At 40.3% G+C, this 18222-nt stretch overlaps 1 protein-coding gene across 6 annotated transcripts in view; it reads left to right on the forward strand.

The window, feature by feature from the left end:
- Nucleotides 1-6030: 6030 nt before the first annotated feature.
- KDM5A (lysine demethylase 5A) overlaps nt 6031-18222 on the forward strand; it is an 87054-nt gene continuing 74862 nt past the window's right edge. For 4 of the 6 annotated variants that reach the window (XM_036864813.1, XM_036864817.1, XM_036864816.1 and 1 more), the window contains exons 1-3: nt 6032-6585; nt 9078-9155; nt 10258-10380. In XM_036864813.1, the coding sequence (XP_036720708.1) occupies nt 6421-6585; nt 9078-9155; nt 10258-10380 (366 nt within the window). In that variant the 5' untranslated portion in view covers nt 6032-6420. Of the gene's footprint in view, nt 6586-9077; nt 9156-10257; nt 10381-18222 lie in introns of all 6 variants that reach the window. The other 2 variants (XM_036864818.1, XM_036864812.1) reach the window with 2 other exon arrangements.

An 18222-nucleotide genomic window follows, 5' to 3' on the forward strand; every position in this document is an offset into this window, starting at 1 on the left:
AGGAGGTGAAGAGTCTAAGACCACTCCTTCAATGACCTGATGGCCTAGAGCCAAGAGAGGACCTGTGGATCAGTTTCTACAGTCAGAGGAGTATGTATATAAATGTTATTTTTATCAGGTAGCAGACACGTCCTCCTTTTCCTGAGAGGCGTGAGAAACTGTCTTTAATCATATAAATTAGTTCAAAAGCTAATTGTCTCATCTTTGCAGAAGAGTTGGGTGTAGGGGGAAAGGCACTTTAATCTCAGAGCTGCAGCTACTGAGACAGGCTGGGATGTGGGACCCTTTACTGCAATGCTTGCACCTGGACAAACGTCTCCGCCAGCAACAGAATACAAAGAAACTATGAGAGACTAAAAATAACTGAATGCCTGCACAGTTGGGGCAAAACAGGAACAGTAAGATACAACAAGGCCAAAACCCACCTGCCACGATCCCTGCACACAGCACCACCAGGGGGGTGGGCAGACCCCCTAAGCCACCCACTCCGGCCCGGGATTGAGCAAGGGCACCTGTTACTTGTTTTCACTCCCTCCCTGCTGCAGAATGAGTCCCAATAAAGCCTTGCCTTAATTCCTCGTCTGGCCTCTTACCAATTTTTATTGATTGAAGAATCCAAGGACCCTGGTTGGTAACACTACTGGTACAGAAAAGCTGGGACTCTTCACTGGTCTGAGACCTAAGGAAGTCTAAAAGGAACTTGCCATCTTCTAAATCTGCTTTTATTCCCCTTTTGTGATTTTCTGTTAGTTACATCAAGATTTTCCCAGACACCTTGGCTCAGTATTTTTGTCTCTCTTTTGGCACCTGCATTTTTTTAAAAAGCAAATCATGGTGATCTTACCTTCCTACTAGTTCTGAAATTCATATCTTACTATTTGTTTCCACTCTGTGTCTCATTACCTTTAACTTGGATTACTTCAATAGGTTTCTAACTGGTGTTTTTGCCTCAGGTTTTTTTTTCCTTCTCCAATCCATTCTATAAAAGGTGTTTTTCTTTTTTTTTTTTTTTAAAGCACACTTCTGGATAGGTCATACTGTTACTGACCTGGGTTCTTGGACTCTTTAATCATTAGAAATTGATGAGGCCAGAAGAGAAATTCAGGCAAGGCTTTATTGGAGCTCATGCTGCAGCAGGAAGGAGTGAAAACAAGTAAACAGGTGTCTTTGCTGGCTCCCGGATTGGGGGGTGGTGAGATGGTCCCTCAAATGGGGTGAGGGTGGGGGCGGATTGGTGGGTCGGGCCAGAGGGGTGGCTTAGGTGGTCTGCCCACACCTCTGGTGGTGCTGTGTGCAGGGATCGTGGCAGGTGGGTTTTGGCCTTGTTGTATCTTATTGTTCATAATATGCCCCGACCACACATGCACGCAGTTATTTTTAGTTCCTTATAGTTTCTTTGTGCTCTGCTGCTGGAGGAGAAGATGTTTGTTCAGCTGCAAGCACTGCAGTAAAGGGTCCCGGGTCCCAGGTCTCAGCCTGTCTCAATACTCCTGCTCATAACTTCTGGTGACTCCCCACAGAGTAGAGAATGAAATCCAGATAGTAATAGGGCACTCAAACACTGCCACAATCTGACCACACTTTCTCTGTTATAATAAATAACTAGTTATTTCCTGAATGTAGCATGCACTTTCCAGCTTTGGCTCACACTCTTCTATCTGGATTGACCCTTTCCATGAATCTTCATAAATTTCTACCAAGGCCAATGCAAATACCATCTCCTTAATTGGATGTTATTCCTTCCCTTTGATATTCATGTAGCAAGCTGTCATTATATATTTTATAGCATAGCTTCTATTCAGATGTCATCAATCTTGAGTCCTTCTCTGACCGCCCTATCCCCCCATAAACACCCTCCACACCCTCCCTTCTTTACTTTTTAAAAGACCTCATCACTGCCTAGAAAAGTATATATTTGCTAGTGCTTATGATTTTGTCTCTCCTCACCGCTAAAATCTAAGTTCTGTGAGGAGACACTTTGTCTTCTTGTTGTTGTTACTCGTTGCCCATATATCCAGCACGTAGAAGATTGCCTGGCATCTAGCTAAATTCATCAATAATGATGTGCCTCGCCTTACAGCAGTCCTTTGTCTGCTCAGTGGGAAAGGATAGGTGATTAGGAATCCATTCAAGGTCATACAAATTAAATCATAATCAAGTAACTAATACTAATATCTTGGATAAAGCATAAGCTGTGGACACTTTGAGGGAAGGTAGCCATAGTTTAAATATGAATGATTTGAAAGTAGTTGTTGATACCTTAATTAAGGGAGGACAATAAAAAGTGATAATTTGCAAGTAGTTTCTGTCGACTTCAGTTTAGGTACAAATATTTTCATTGATTGTCTTGAAGAAGAGATAAAATAAAACTATCAACTACATATGAAGAATATGTCAAGATTTAAAGTTTTTTCAAAAATTGTGGAATTTTAAGGCAATGGTGAAGCCAATAATAAGTTCAGTTAGTACAGCATAGTATTCCAGGAGAAGAAAGAGAAGGCAAATATAGAGGAGCTTTGGTTAAGAAAATACATTTATATCAGAGTTGTTGTTGTTTTTTTGGCCACGCCACATGGCATGTGGGATCTTAGTTTCCCAACCAGGGATCGAACCCGTGCCCCCTGCAGTGGAAGTGCAGAGTCTTAAGCACTGGACAGCCAGGGAAGTCCCCAGAGTTTTTAACATAGTGATCTTTCATTTAAACATTAAGATACAGAAAAGGAAGTTATAAAGGAAGGGATTAATTCAATATTGCACAGCAGCAGTTCATAAGAATTTGGAGATCGCTTGTGTCAGGCGGATTCTTAACCACTGCGCCACCAGGGAAGTCCCTCTTTCCTCTTTCTTTTATTTATTTATTTATTTATTTATTTATTTATTTATGGCTGTGTTGGGTCTTTGTTTCTGTGCAAGGGCTTTCTCCAGTTGCGGCAAGCCGGGTCCACTCTTCATCGCGGTGCGCGGGCCTCTCACTATCGCGGCCTCTCTTGTTGCGGAGCACGGGCTCCAGACGCGCAGGCTCAGCAGCTGTGGCTCACGGGCTTAGTTGCTCCGCGGCATGTGGAATCTTCCCAGACCAGGGCTCGAACCCGTGTCCCCTGCATTGGCAGGCAGATTCTCAACCACTGCGCCACCAGGGAAGCCCATCTCTTTCCTCTTTTTAAAGTAGATCTTTTCCAGTCCTTTCTCCTTTATTATGTTAATTCAAATTATAGGATAAACCAGCAGTTCTCAAAGTGTGGTCTACAGACTCCTGTTTGTCCCCAAACCCCTTTGGTCCCTGAGATACTTTCTGAAGGTCTTGCAGTCAAAAGTATTTTCATACTAATACTAAGATGCTATTTTCCTTTTTCACCAATGATATTTGCCCCAATGGTGCAAATGCAATGGTGGGTGAAATTGCTGGTCCTGTAGCACACACACATCACAGTGGCACCAACACACTGTAGAAGTGGTCTTCATAACATGCACTCACGGTATAAAAAAATCCAGTTTTACTTAAGAATACCAGATGAAGCAGTAAAAATGAATCATTTTAATAAACCTTGACTCTTTAATACATGTCTTTTTAAATAGTCTGTGATGAAATGGGGTACACATGGTGTACTTCTGCACACAGAAGTGGGAGTGTTTGCTCAAGGGAAAACACTTACAAGCTAAACTAGCCATTTTTTTCATGGAACACCAGAAGGCCTAATAGACAAACTATAGTTATTCAGATCTAGGTTTTTGACAGACATTTTCTTGAAGATGAACAATGTGAGCCCATCTCTTCAGTGGAAACAATGGACGGTATTTGTTGATAATAAATATTTGAGATTTTCAAGTGAAAATTGTAATTTTGGAAAACTTGTTTCTGTCAGTATGAGTCTGACAGCTTCCCAATTTTCTGATAAGATCAATGGTAATATTTTTGTGATTTAAAAAATAATATATGATATGCATCAACATTTGGAAGATCTGTATAACTCAGTGAACCAACATTTTTGAAAGGATCAATGCATGATGTTACAAAATCATGACTGGGTAAAAAATCCATTCAAGGACAAATGTTGACTACCATTTTAATATAACAGAGTACAAAAAGTTCATTGATAAAATTTTAGATTCCACATTGCTAGCCTCAAAGAAATTACAATGATTTGAAAAGGCTAAAATTTTTAAAAATACTTGTCCCTTTTCCATTCACATCTGTGTGGTGTTGGATTTTCTTCATATATTTTAACCCAAACAACATATCACAACAGATTGAGGGCAGAAATAGATATGAGAATCTAGCTGGATGCCACTAAGCTAAATATTTTTTAAAATTTTCAAAAACTGTAAACCAGTGCCACTCTTTTCACTAAATTTCTTTTGGAAAATATTGTTATTACTCATCAAATATATTTATGTTAACGTGTGTGATGTGTTAACTTGGAGGGTGTTTTTTGGATGAGATTAACATCTAATCAACGAACTTTTAAGTACAGCAGATTGCCCTCCATAATGTGGGTGGGCCTCATCCTATCAGTTGAAGGCTTGACTAGAACGAAAAGCCAGCCTCCCCAGGCAAGATGGAATTCTCCTGCAAACTGCCTTCAAACTTCATCTGATAAAGAATGAGTAGGAATTTAGCCAGAAAAGGGATATAGGAAACTGTGGGGGTGGGGAAACATTATCTGTGAAGCTCAGAGGTGAGAAAGCATTGAAGTCACCACAAAAGTTTCTGTATACTATATGGAGAAGCATAAGAGAGGAAGCTTGGGGGTAAGACAGCAAACAGTAAAGGAATTTGAAGTTGTCAAGTTTGGTTTTTTTGGTTTTGGTTTTTGGTTTGTTTTTGGCTGTGCCATGCGGCTTGCAGGGATCTTAGTTCCCCGACCAGGGATCAAACCCATGCCCCCTGCACTGGGAGCACGGAGTCTTAACCACTGGACCACCAGGGAAGTCCCTGGAGTTGAGTTTGGAGATGAAAAGTGATGAGGTGAATTCTGGACTTTAGACCAAGCAACCTGATAAATAAGTGGAAAGAGATTTGACAGCAGGCAAGAACTGAGCTGTTATGACAGTCCAGGGGAGAGAGAACTTAAATTAGGATCGTGATAATTTGGATGGAGACATGGGTGGATTTAAGGTTTTTAGGTGATAGAATCTCCAGACTTGACACAGGGTTGTATGTGGGTAGTGAGAGAACAAAAGTTAAGGATTATTTCTGGATTTCTGGATCAGGCAACTGAACAGATGGATGAAGTCATTCGTGGAAACTGGAAACACTGAAAAAACATTGGGGAACTATGAGTTCAAGGCACGTTGAGTTTACCAAAGTGGAGTTGCAGTAGGTAGCTAGATGTACTGGCTTGTAACTCAAGAGAGGAGTCCAGGCTGCAAGTACAGATTCGGCAGTCATTAGCCATAGCTGGCAATTTAGGTCCTGGGGGAAGCTGAGATCAAGCCCTGGGAAGTAAGTCTTCCTTCCAATAGATAATACAAGAACTACCGTTTCACGGTTTCTTCTTTAGTACTTTCTGCGTCATTCTCAGCAACTTGGAGGAAGCGGCTATGCCCGCCGGCACAGAGATGATCGACAAGCAGGGCCAGAACAGCTGCCGTAGCTGTTACAGAAAACTGAGAGAGGCTTCAACGGTTGGAAAAGCAAGGTCAACAGCCGTTGCTTCTCTGAGGACGAAATCAATTACCGGATGGTGGCGAAGGCCGGCCCGCGGGGAGATTCGGGCGGGTGGGCTGGACCCGAACTTGCTGCTATGGAGATGGGGCGGATTAAAGTGGCCGAACGAGATTATTCGAAAGGGACACTAACAGTGAAAGGACTAAAAAAAGAGAGATGCCGGAAAAGGTAGTTATCTGGAAACAGACAGACACGGAGGTTGAAACAGGCAGCCCTGCGAGGTCCGGTTGCTTGTGTTCCGGTCCATTTGTACACAAAGGGGCACCAGGCTCCGCTCGCCGGAAGTAGAACCTCTGCCCCCGGCGCATTACGCATCCTCCGCGCCGGAAGAGCGCTCCGCTCGGTCCGGCCGCTTCCCCCACCGCCCAGTAGGAGGGGCGGCGGGGCCGCCGGGCTGTGCCGCCGGGAGTCGTCGGCAGCGCGGAACTTGGGCGCACGAGGAGCCAAGGCGCGACCTGCGTTGCCGGGAGAGGGAGGGGGAAAGAAGGTCGCGCAGTGGGGCGACACGTCGCTGCGGACGGATCCTGTTTCTGGTGGCGGAGGGATTTGGTCGCACGCTGACTTCCGGTGAGCCCCGACCCGAGAGGAAAAGCCCCGAAGGAAACAATAACAAACGCCGGAGGAAGCGGTTTTGGGGTGCGTGTGTCGAGCGGGTCTCGCCCGAGAAGATGAGCTTCGGCCCCTGTCAGGGGACGTGAGCGCGATCGCCGGGCCCCAGCCAGCCCTTCTCCCCGTGGGCCCCCGGTGCCACCATGGCGGCCGTGGGGCCGGGGGGCTACGCGGCGGAGTTCGTGCCGCCTCCGGAGTGCCCGGTCTTTGAGCCCAGCTGGGAGGAGTTCACAGACCCCCTCAGCTTCATCGGCCGCATCCGGCCCCTGGCGGAGAAAACCGGCATCTGTAAAATCCGACCGCCCAAGGTACTGGAGTCTGATCGGCTTAGCTCGACTTCCCGGTCCGCTGCCCTTTCGCGTTCGCTCGCCCTGGTCTCTCGACGCCTGGACTTTTAAGTTTCTGCGTGTTTCCGCTTTGGTTTCTTTGGGGTCTTATGTAGGCATGTTTGGACGCGAGAGAGTCGTGTCTCGGGGGCCTATCCGCCAAGAGCTTGGGAACTGATACTTTTCTTCCCCTCTTGGGTTGTGGGCAAGGGTAACAAAGGCTTTCGGCCTTTCGTTGGCCGTAAGGTGACTGAAGTATCGTGACGCGACAGCCCTACCCTCGCGTATAATCCTCGTTACACTGTGATAGGAAAAACTGCCGTTCCGTCGGCTCTTGCTTTATCCTAGCCCTGCTGACGCTTGATTTATTAAGTATCTGCAGGCCTCATCTCAGGGCTAAGGTTTCTTAAATGGTAATCTGAGCTCTAGTTGTCCTTTGGGGTGGTATCACCAAACAAGCACCCCAGACTGATTACTGCTGCAGTGAAAAAAAGTCTTCCCGGGGGGAGGAGAAGGAAAAAGCAGCAATTATTTTAAACATTTCGAGGTTTAGAAAAGATTTGTCAATAATGGAGGTGGAAGAAAACGTTGAAATCTTAAAAACGTAAGAATCGCAGTTGTTGCACATAACTGGGTTTCCCTCTAGGTTAGTTACGATCCTCAGTCTTTACGGTGAGGAAAGCTGATACTACTCTTTGTTTTGCGGGGATTAGTGCCCCAAGAGGTTGAGGATTTGCTCAAGGTCAAAAGGTTTTTCTCTCTACCCGTTAGGTCCAGTGCTTTCCAAATGATGTTCCTGGACCACCTGCACTAGGGTCGACCGGATGCTTGTTAAAATGCAGATTCCCTAGGCCTCATTCCCAGACTGGAATCAGTTTCGGGATATGGAAGTTCTAGAAACTGCTTTTCTAGCAAGTACTCTCTTGATTCTTAATGAACATTATAGTTTGTGAACCATGTCTTAGTGCTCCTTAAAGGAATATGCTTTATGTTTTGTCTACTGGTAATAAAATAAAATACAGTCCTTTTGCACCTTGTTGCATTTTAAAAAGCTTCTGCTCTCACCACAAACTGCCACAGGAGTGTGCAAACTACCACAGTGAATAAAAAGAGCTTAGATGGAGGGAGGAGGAGGAGCAGCTAAGGTGGCATTTACAGACTTTTTCATTTCATATTCTTTGAAGCCTTAGTAGGTAAATAAGGTCATTTTACAGATGAGACAAGTCTGGATAAATTAAATAACTTATCAGATGTGTGATCTTGGGCAATGGCAAAGTAGATTTTGAATCTAGATCAATCTATTTGTTTCTAAAACTCAGGCAGTCTACTTCCCTTATGCTCAATGAATTTGATTAAGATTATAGACTATCACTTGCAAGCAAAGGATTAACAAATAATTGCTCTGATGAGTGGTGGTACGTGTATTGGCATCCTCCCCGAAGTTCACTTAACTCTTATGAAAAATTTATTTTCACTTAATTCTTTTTCTATCAAGATTACCTGATATTGACAAAACCTTAAGCACTGAGGCTTTTCCTAAACCATATTTTCATTTATTCTATTGCCTTAATGAATTAGGAATTTTATTCAAGGTTCCTTTTAGTTAAAAAAAATATATATATATGTATAGCTTTTTGTTACTTACAGAAGGTTGAAATAATATACCTTCTCTTTGTGTCACAATATTATTATTGAGAATAAATGTTCTTTACAAGCAGAATTTAATTTCAATATTCGTGGATTTTTTTAGTTTCCAAGGTAAGATAAAAATCTTTTTTACTACTTTTCACATTTTTAAATAGATTACTGTTTAGGCTAAATCAAACTATGGTCTCTGGAACTCTACTTGAAATGTGCTGTCTCATTTCAATTATACCACATCTCCAATCTGGAAATTGTCCTTGTTCTGTGGGTTTGCTAATTTCTTAAAAATTTTAATATTAAAAAAAAAATTTGGGTGCCCAGAAGCTGGGCTTTGAACAAAACATTTATATAACATAGACTTTAAAGTGCTGTGTCACATTCCACATGAATGAAAAAACACATTGTCCAATTACATAAGTACTTTTAAAACATCAACTTTTGGTCTTTAATTTTACCCTTTTTTGTTTCTTTCAAATTCTATTTTCTTTTTATTTTGATAAACTTGGATGTTTACTAGATGCTGTATTGAGATGAGCTTATTGCATTCCACTTGAGTAATTGGGGAAAGCATAATTGTCAGACATAAATAATGGGACTGTGAGATCTGAGGAGAAAATTGATAAAATAAGCTTAGTATTAGAATGTTAGAGGTAAGTAATAATAAATCATTTTATCTAAAAAATATTATTCTTTCAGTGTCTAACTAAAGAAGACTTGTAAGTTGATCTGTTGTCATCATGATTTGTGGCAACTCACCCCTTAAATTAAGGGAATTAATAGTGCATTCCTTGCTTATTAACCAGTATGGTGAAGAAATTTTTTCTATTTAGGATTGGCAGCCTCCATTTGCATGTGAAGTAAAAAGCTTCCGTTTTACTCCCAGAGTCCAGCGTCTGAATGAACTTGAGGTGAGTGTTGTTACATCACCGTTTCTGTCTCCTGATCTATTCTTTATATCAGGACTCCAGGTAGAGAACTTTAAGAAGCTCATGTACCAGGGCTCAAAATTAATGTTAATTGGGACTGAATGGAAGGAAGTTTGCGATTATTACAGTTTTTTCTGCTTAACTGGGATTGTGGGACACTATCTCTAGCCATGTTTTTCATGGTGGAAATATCCAGTGTTTAGCTTTAGAGAACTGGAATTCTTAAATTCTACTTTCTTCAGTGCTAATTATTCTAATACATTTTTCTTTTGTTAATGTTGGAAGATTCTGTATCTTGTAGTCTTTGGAAAATAGTTTTAAAAATTCTTCTATTAAAATCCTTCTATTAAAAAAACCTAGTTTTCAAAGGTGTTTTTTGTATGTTTGTTTGGTTTTTTGCTCTAACAGAACTTTTCTAGGACTCTTAATCTGATTTATTAAGATCTCCCTTTAAACGTTTTGAATGTCTCTTAAATTTCTAAGTTGAAATCTGTTTAGATAGTTGTTCTTCCTGTTTCTGAGATTTTCAGAAGATTCTTCAGTGTGGTAAAAAACTTCCAGAGTACAAAAGAGAAATCTTAGACAGGGCTTAATGTGTCATGCTGAGTTAGTTTTTTTTCCTTGATGCTCCTAAAACATTTATTTTTTGAGATTTTAATACCTTTTTTTTTCCCTTTAGTCTCTTATAAGATACTTGATGGAGGATTTTAATATCAGTGAGGTGGAGGGTTGGTGTACTTGAAGTATGCATATTATCTCTAGATGAAATGACAGGTTTAGAATGCTTAGAAACAGAATAATTCGATTTACTAAATTTTCTGATTAGCTTAAAGTTAACTTTTACAAAAAATTGCTTTGGTTGATAATATGAGAACTTTTCACATATATTAGAGTAACTTTTTTGTCTTAGTAAAGTTTAATAGAAGTATTTTGCTTCTTTTTTATTGACTTATAAAGTTGGACTAAGCAGTAACGAGAAGTCTGAATTTCTTTAAAGAAATGAGTACCTTTGTTAAGTAAAACTCATTTACTTTCACCCATAACTTAATTCCTATCTCTCATTTTTATATTTTAATAATCTTAGGCAATGACCAGAGTGAGATTGGACTTCTTGGATCAACTAGCAAAATTTTGGGAACTTCAGGGGTCTACCCTCAAGATCCCTGTGGTGGAGAGAAAAATTCTGGATCTCTATGCTTTGAGCAAGGTGAGGCTTGTACGTTGTTAAGAAATTGAACAGGGGCTAGTGAATTTATGAAATTAGGAATTTCAGATATACTTGATGGAAAACATCGCTTCCTATGTAGGATTTGTTTGACAATGAAATGCAAGCATGAGTAAATGGAACTGATAGATTTCCAAGTTATTTTTAAAATCTATTTTATAGTTTGTTATGAGATTAATATTTAATAACTACTCAGATTAGTAGGTTCTGTTTACACAGTATGCAAAAGAAATGACACAAATCTCCTAATATTATTTTGTATGAAATGTACAATGTCCTATATTGAGCTTGTCAGCTTTTTTTCTGCTTCTTAATTGAAAATTTGGTATATTAAAGAGATTAACGTCACTCAGCATTCTCATGTGTGGTACATACCAGTTGTATTAATACCTGTAAGTACTGTTAGTGGTTAACTGAGGGCAGCATTATCCAGTAGGATGAATATTAACTTTGTAATGTTACGTTCCCTAATGTGAAAAAAACTAACTGCCCTGCAACAGGGTTTGTAACGATTACCTTGACAACATATTTTGCTAATACAATAAGAAAAATCTATGACTGCTCTGACTTGTGAATGAAGATAGCTTGATTATCTGAGGAATTTTGCAAAACAGTTTTTTTTAATGTATTTATTTATGTATGCATTTATTTATTTATGGCTGCGTTGGGTCTTCGTTGCTGCGTGCGGGCTTTCTCTAGTTGCGGCGAGCGGGGGCTACTCTTCGTTGCGGTGCACGGGCTTCTCATTGCGGTGGCTTCTCTTGTTGCGGAGCACGGGCTCTAGACGCGCGGGCTTCAGTAGTTGTAGCTTGCAGGCTCAGTAGTTGTGGCTTGTGGGCTCTAGAGCGCTGGCTTCAGTAGTTGTGGCACGCAGGCTCAGTAGTTGTGGCGCACGGGCTCTAGAGCGCAGGCTCAGTAGTTGTGGCACACGGGCTTAGTTGCTCCACGGCATGTGGGATCTTCCCGGACCAGGGCTCGAACCCGTGTCCCTTGCGTTGGCAGGCAGATTCTTAACCACTGTGCTACCAGGGATGTCCCAAAACAACTTATTTTTGTGGCCTTTCATATGCTATGATTGATAAGCTGTTTTGAAGTAAAAATTTATTCTCACTTTAGGAAGCTTCCACTTTCAAAGAAAAAAAAGCTAGAATAATTATGTTTAAATTATTTTTTATGATACATTTAAAAATTAATGTCAGGTCAGAATTCTCTAGAATTTTTCTTTTATGTAGCACTAAGCATTTTGGAAAGTATAGTCTTACTCTAAAATAGCAGCGCTAGGCTTATTTTATCAGTAAGGTAATGATATCAGTAATTAAGGACTGTGTGAAAATCATCTCATGCAGTTGTATAAAAAAACTATGATACCAACCGGCAAATTATTGTGAATTTGAGGGATAGGTTTTTGTCTTGTAGGAAACCATTAGGATAAAAAATTTGTTTTGAGAATTCTCTTTTTTGACATTTCTATTCAGTGAAAACTTACCTACCAACTTTTTTTTTTTTTTTTTTTTTTTGTCTGCCTTGGGTCTTCATTGCTGCGTGCGGACTTTCTCTAGTTGCGGCGAGCGGGGGCTACTCTTCATTGTGGTGCGTGGGCTCCTCATTGCGGTGGCTTCTCCTGTGGAGCACGGGCTCTAGGCGCGTGGGCTTCAGTAGTTGTGGCTCGCGGGCTCTAGAGCACAGGGTCAGTAGTTGTGGCACGTGGGATCTTCCTGGACCAGGGCTCCAACCTGTGTTCCCTGCATTGGCAGGCAGATTCTTAACCACTGCGCCACCAGGGAAGCCCTACTAACTTTTTTTTTTTTTTTTTAAATTTTATTTATTTATTTATTTATGGCTGTGTTGGGTCTTCGTTTCTGTGCGAGGGCTTTCTCTAGTTGCGGCAAGTGGGGGCCACTCTTCATCGCGGTGCGTGGGCCTCTCACTATCGCGGCCTCTCTTGTTGCAGAGCACAGGCTCCAGACGCGCAGGCTCAGCAATTGTGGCTCACGGGTCTAGTCGCTCCGCGGCATGTGGGATCTTCCCAGACCAGGGCTCGAACCCGTGTCCCCTGCATTGGCAGGCAGATTCTCAACCACTGCGCCACCAGAGAAGCCCCCCTACTAACTTTTACTATGTGATGCTGTTTAAGGTTCTGAATATGTTTGGTTTGATTTATGCAGCTTAAATAAAATACAAAAACATTTTCAAAAATTACTTAATTAATTAATATCAATAGTGTTGTGGTAATCTTCAACCAAAACTCATGCCATGTACCTTAGTTTTATAATACCGTAGGGAATTTCATAGCATAAATATATAAGCAGACAGTCTATTAGATTGAAGCTGTTCCTGTATCATTAATTTCCCAATTAAGAGGTAAACATTAGGCTATACTGATGGTAGATTGCATTCTTGGTTTTACAGAGTTACAGCATTTCAAAATTAGGAAGAGGCTTTAGAAGTAACCTAATCTGAATACCTAGTTGTTTATAACTCTGTGTAACATTTGCCATCTGGACTGTTTAACTCCATTTTGAGAAACCCAATTCCTTTTTGTGCAGAGGGGGACTACTGCTTATAAAGTATATATTGATTAGCAAATATATTGTGATTAGAGGTTAAGTTTGATTGTCCTGGGGTTTATTGGAGGCTCGTCTTTAAGTGCCCATGGACATCTCTTTCCCCTAACCTTGAGAATGCTTATAAGTCTGAGATTTAAAGCTGAAAGGCAGACATTTTGATTTGTAGTTATTTTGTTTATACTTTATAATATTTTTGTTCCCTAAATGTCATAGTGAGATTGCTGCTTCTCACCGCATGAACTCTTTTCTTTCCCTTGAGGCTTGAAGTAGAGTGGGATGCACGAGTCTTAAGTGTCCAGCTGGGTGGATCTTTCTGTGTGTGTGCACTTGTGTAAGCACCACCGAGCGTTTACGGCACTCTCGTGGGCGCCTTCCTCTCCCTCCCAGTCAGTACGTCTCCCCAAAGGTGGCTGCTGTTCTGCCCTCCATCACTGGTGAATGGCTTAGGGACATTTTACTTTCTAGCAAGAGGCTCAGGCTGAGAACTGCACAAAATACTGAGAGTTCTGATATTTTTAGGTTGTTAGGTATGCCCTTTACTTCGAAAAAACATTATTTTTGGCTCACAGCTGATGAGCATCTCTTGAATTTGTTATTTTAGACGTGATTTTGACACACTTTGATTTCCACTACTTTTTAACGGGAAGCAGATTTTCAATCTCCTGAGTCATTAAATTATCAATGTGATTGTTTCTTGTTTTGATTGAGTCACTTTGTCTTTCTCCCTGCTTATCATTTTTGATAGTAAAAAGTGTTACTTGGAATGTCTGTAATTTAGTGGAATTCTGCATTAGCAATTACTGTTTATAATCAGTGCAGCAAGGAACATTTATTCTAGCCATTTTTAAAAGAAATTTTTGTCAAAGTAATACATTAAAAAATAATAATAATAAAGCTTAAAATAAAAACCAGCATTCTCCCTTCTTCATCTCTCCACTCCCTTTACTACTCCTTAGAGCTAATCACTTTCAGTTCTTTTAGCTGTTTGATTTTGATCTCCATATTTCCAAAAAACATGCTCATTATGCTATTTCTTCATTCTTAAGTGTTAAATATCATATACGTACTGATTGCCTACTATTAGAGATTGGCAATGGATATAAAAATTAAATTCTTATGTACTTCAGGTCCCCTATTCCCTTATAGTGTAGTTAGGTCAATTTTTTATTAATCAGAAATTATTGCTGTGACCGTGTAAATACAAATTTATTTGTACCTGTGCCTAATGGTGTGCTATGATTATGTCTCATGTTAATAGTGTGCTATAATTATGTTACCAGTTTTTATTTTCATTGGAGTTAATAGTCCCCTTGCCTTTTTTCATTTTGTAAGTTTTCTTTGTGACTATTAAAAATTTATTTTCAGATTTTCCAGAAGTATAAGTCTCTCAGTATGCTTTCACCCATCAGAAAATCTGCCAGTTTCATTTCCTTCTTGGAGCCCTTCCTCTGGAGTTCTCTTTCCTGCTCCAGTCCAGACTAGTTTTTTTTTTTTAAGGTCAGCTCTCAGCTTAGAACTTCTTTCACTATTATCATTCTGGGAATTCCCTTTGTCTTTCTCCTTGTTTTAAGTCTTCCTATTATTTGGTTTATTCCTATTTTAGTAAAACATTTCTTTTGCTAGTTTGAGGAGCAAGAAGGTAAATAGAATGTAAATTTTTTGCTTGTCTAAAAGTGTTCTACTCTTAAACTTTATTGGTAGTTTGGTGGGTTTAGAAGTCTAGATTGCAAATCATTTTACTTCAGAATTGTATTTTGAAAGCTTTACTTCATAGTCTTCTAGCTTCCAGTGTTGCTGTTGAGAAGAATGATGCTATATTAATTCTTGTGACTTTTTCTTGAAGACACAGGGTCTAATCTTTATTCCCAGTGTTTTGAGATTTCACAGTGGATATGCGCTGGTATGTGTTAATTTTCATTGAATATGTTTATTGCACTTGATGACCTTTTTAATCTGAAGTCACCTCTTTGAGTTCTTGTAACTTCTCTTGTGTTACTTCTTTGACAGTTTCTTCCACTTACCTTTTCTCTCTTTTTGAACTCTTACTGGTTGGATGTGAGACTGTTCGACCGACCCTCTACTTTACTTACCTGTTTCTTTCTTAGGTTGGAGTCCCTTCTTTTCAAACTCTCCTGAGAGTAAATCTCCGGTCTTCTGCTGTGGTTGGAGAGGGATGGTTGCCTGGCGTGCTGACTGGGGGAGGTCTGATTGCCTTTATACAGGTTTTCAGTCCGCACTGTTCTTTTTAAATTTAATTTTAAAGGTACTGCTGCTTCCATTTCTTAAGCCTTTCCAGGTTCTGTGTTGCGAAAGCTTCTCTTTAGCTTTCTTCTGTTGCAAGTGCTTGGGGCTTTTTTGTCTGTTTTTTGTTTTTGCTTGCTAGATTATCATTCCTACATCTGCTTTTCTCTTGGTCTTTTTGTCCTCTTGGGAGTATGCTTTTTTGTCCCTTCCTTTTTAGTGGAGCTTTGAGAGGGAGCTTTTAAGTAGAAGACTGCTGCTGTTTTTTGTCTGTTAAAATTGTCTCTTGCTAACTGGACTTAGTATTTCATTGGACTGAAATTTTGGCCTTGAGTGGCATTACTCTTTTGTTAAGTTTTAATTAAGGGGTTGCCTTTATTGTGTTCAGTTTAAGTGCAGTGCCATGAATCTCTTTATAGGGCATGGGTCATGTGATGTTTTTCTAATGACAGTGGTGTGATATATTGCATGGCAAATGTTTGGAATAAATGGTTTATATTTTGAAATTATACATGGTAATCCTTGAATCTCTCAGCTGAAGAGAAGCAAGTATTAAGGTTTTGTGTGTTTTTATAGTATTAGGCCCGATTAGATTGTTATAGAGTATTTAAACATGAAGCCAAAGTCATGGCTTTGATTTCTTTGTTAGTTTTGTCTTACTCTTGGCCATCCCCGATTGTGGTGCTGTCATTGTCACAGCTGTGTGCCAGAAATGGTCAGAGCTGGGTGGGAAGCATGAGTGGACGCGTGCAGCTATATCATTACTGACGGAAGCAGATTATTCTGTAATGGTGGTAATTGTGTTGGGAAATACAGATTACTGAGAGGGCTTCTGTTTCCTCTCTTGGACTTTCACTGCTTCTCCCCACTTGCTTCAGCCACAGTGGTTTCCTCATGGTTCCTCAGCGTGCTAGGCAGGCGTGTCACGTGGGCCTTTACTCTGGCTGTTCCCTGCCCTGTATATCTGCCTGGGTAACTCCTTCACCTCCTTCAAGTCTTTGCTCAAGTTTCAACTTTATAATGAGGCTTTTTGTGACTGTTTGATGCTTCAACTTACCCTCATTCTCCTGCTTGGGAGGCTTTTAAATTACTCTTTTAAATTTTTTTCACAGCATTTGTCACTTCAAAATTGACATGTTATGTTTAGTCTTCCACTAGGATGTAAGCTCCAACAGGGCAAAGATCTTTATTTTATTCATAGCTGTATTTCCAGCACCTAGAACAGTAGCTGACGGAGTAGAAACCCTGGGAAGCTATGAATGAAAGGTATTCTCACTCATCCATTTGCTTCCAGACAGCCCTCTCTATCCAAACCACCCTTAATGTGTCTTCCTCTACACTACAAAATTTGAAAAATAAATTTTTTTCTCTACATAATTTTTCCCTGGTTGACTCTCATTAACAGAGGGAGCTTCTTTGAGGATGTAATAAGAAAAGCTAAAGAACTGAAGATGGGTTCCACTCTTGTGCACATGAACTTCTGTGTTTCTACCAAGCTTTCAAATACTTCACTAGAGGAGAATTTTGCTTTGGCTATAGTTTCATCTTTGCTATAATAAAATCCTAAGCACAAAAGTAGAAAATGTGTCCTTTACTTATTTATAGCATGTATATTCTCCTCCCCACCCCCAACTTGCCCCCCACACAGACATTTATAATACAGCCAACATTGACACAGGGCCTACTGTGTCCCGGTGCCATCCATTCATTCATTCATTTATTTTGGCTGTGCTGTGTCTTAGTTGCCGCACACGGGATCTTCGTTGCTGCATGCGGAATCTTTGTTGCGGCACGCGAACTCTTAGTTGCGGCATGCATGTGGGATCTAGTTCCCCGACCAGGAATCGAACCGGGGTCCCCTGCATTGGGAGCGTGGAGTCTTACCCACTGGACCACCAGGGAAGTCCCTGTCCTGGTGCTTTTCATGTTTTATTTCATTTGTCTTTACAGCAACCTCATAATAAGGAATAGATACTGTTATTATTACTCTTTTAATAATGGTGAGGAATCTGAGATGCAAATTATGTAACTTACCCAAGGTCATACAGCTATTGAGTTAGCAGAGCTGGGATTTGAACTCTGGGAATCTGGCTCTGGAGTCCGTGCTCTTAGCCTGTAAAAAAAAATTGTGGTAAAACATACATAACTGTTTACTGCTTTTAAGTGTACAATCTTATGGCCTTAGGTATGTTCAAAGTGTTGTACAACCATCACTACTACCCATTTCCAGAACTTTCCCCTCCCTGTAGCACCTGGTAAAACCTGTATCATACTTTGTACGAATTTGCTTATGCTAGGTTATCTCATTTAAATGGGATCATACAATATTCATCTTTTTGTGTTTGTGTTATTTCACTTAGCATGATGTTTTCAGGGTTCATCCATGTCGTCACATGTATCAGAGTTTCATTCCTTTTTAAGGCTGAATAATATTCCACGTATGCCTTTACCACATCTTTTTTATGCGTTCATCTCTTGATGGATATTTGGGTTGTTTCTACCTTTTGGCTATTGTGAATAATGCTCCTGTGAACACTGGTATGCAGGTACTGTTTGAATCCCTGCTTTCAGTTCTTTTGGCTGTCTCCCTAGAGGTGGAATTGCTGGGTCATATGGTAATTCTGTTTAATTTTTCTCTTAACTTTTTGATAGAGTACAGTAGTGTACACTCAAAGAGGAAGATTTTTTTGAATTCAAATAACTTCATCACAGTCTTTATTCTATCATCAGTGAAACTGAAAACTGCCTATATTTTAGAGTGTGAGAGATGTACATATCAGCTTCTGGAAGATGGGGGCCTTGGTACATGTCTGTTCTATACTGTGGCTGGTTTGATGTGAGCATTCAGCAAAAATTGGCCAATTTATCCCATGACTTCCTACCTTAATACATTCTGTGCTATGTTCTAGTACATCTCCGGAATTTATTTTTCCCCATCATTGCTTTATAATCTTCCGTGTAAAACTTTTCTCTTTTTGAAAAATTATAGCCTCTTTTTCAAAATATCCTTTGAATC

This window comes from Balaenoptera musculus, chromosome 10 (assembly GCF_009873245.2).
Source record: "Balaenoptera musculus isolate JJ_BM4_2016_0621 chromosome 10, mBalMus1.pri.v3, whole genome shotgun sequence".
Classification (NCBI taxonomy): Eukaryota; Metazoa; Chordata; class Mammalia; order Artiodactyla; family Balaenopteridae; genus Balaenoptera; species Balaenoptera musculus.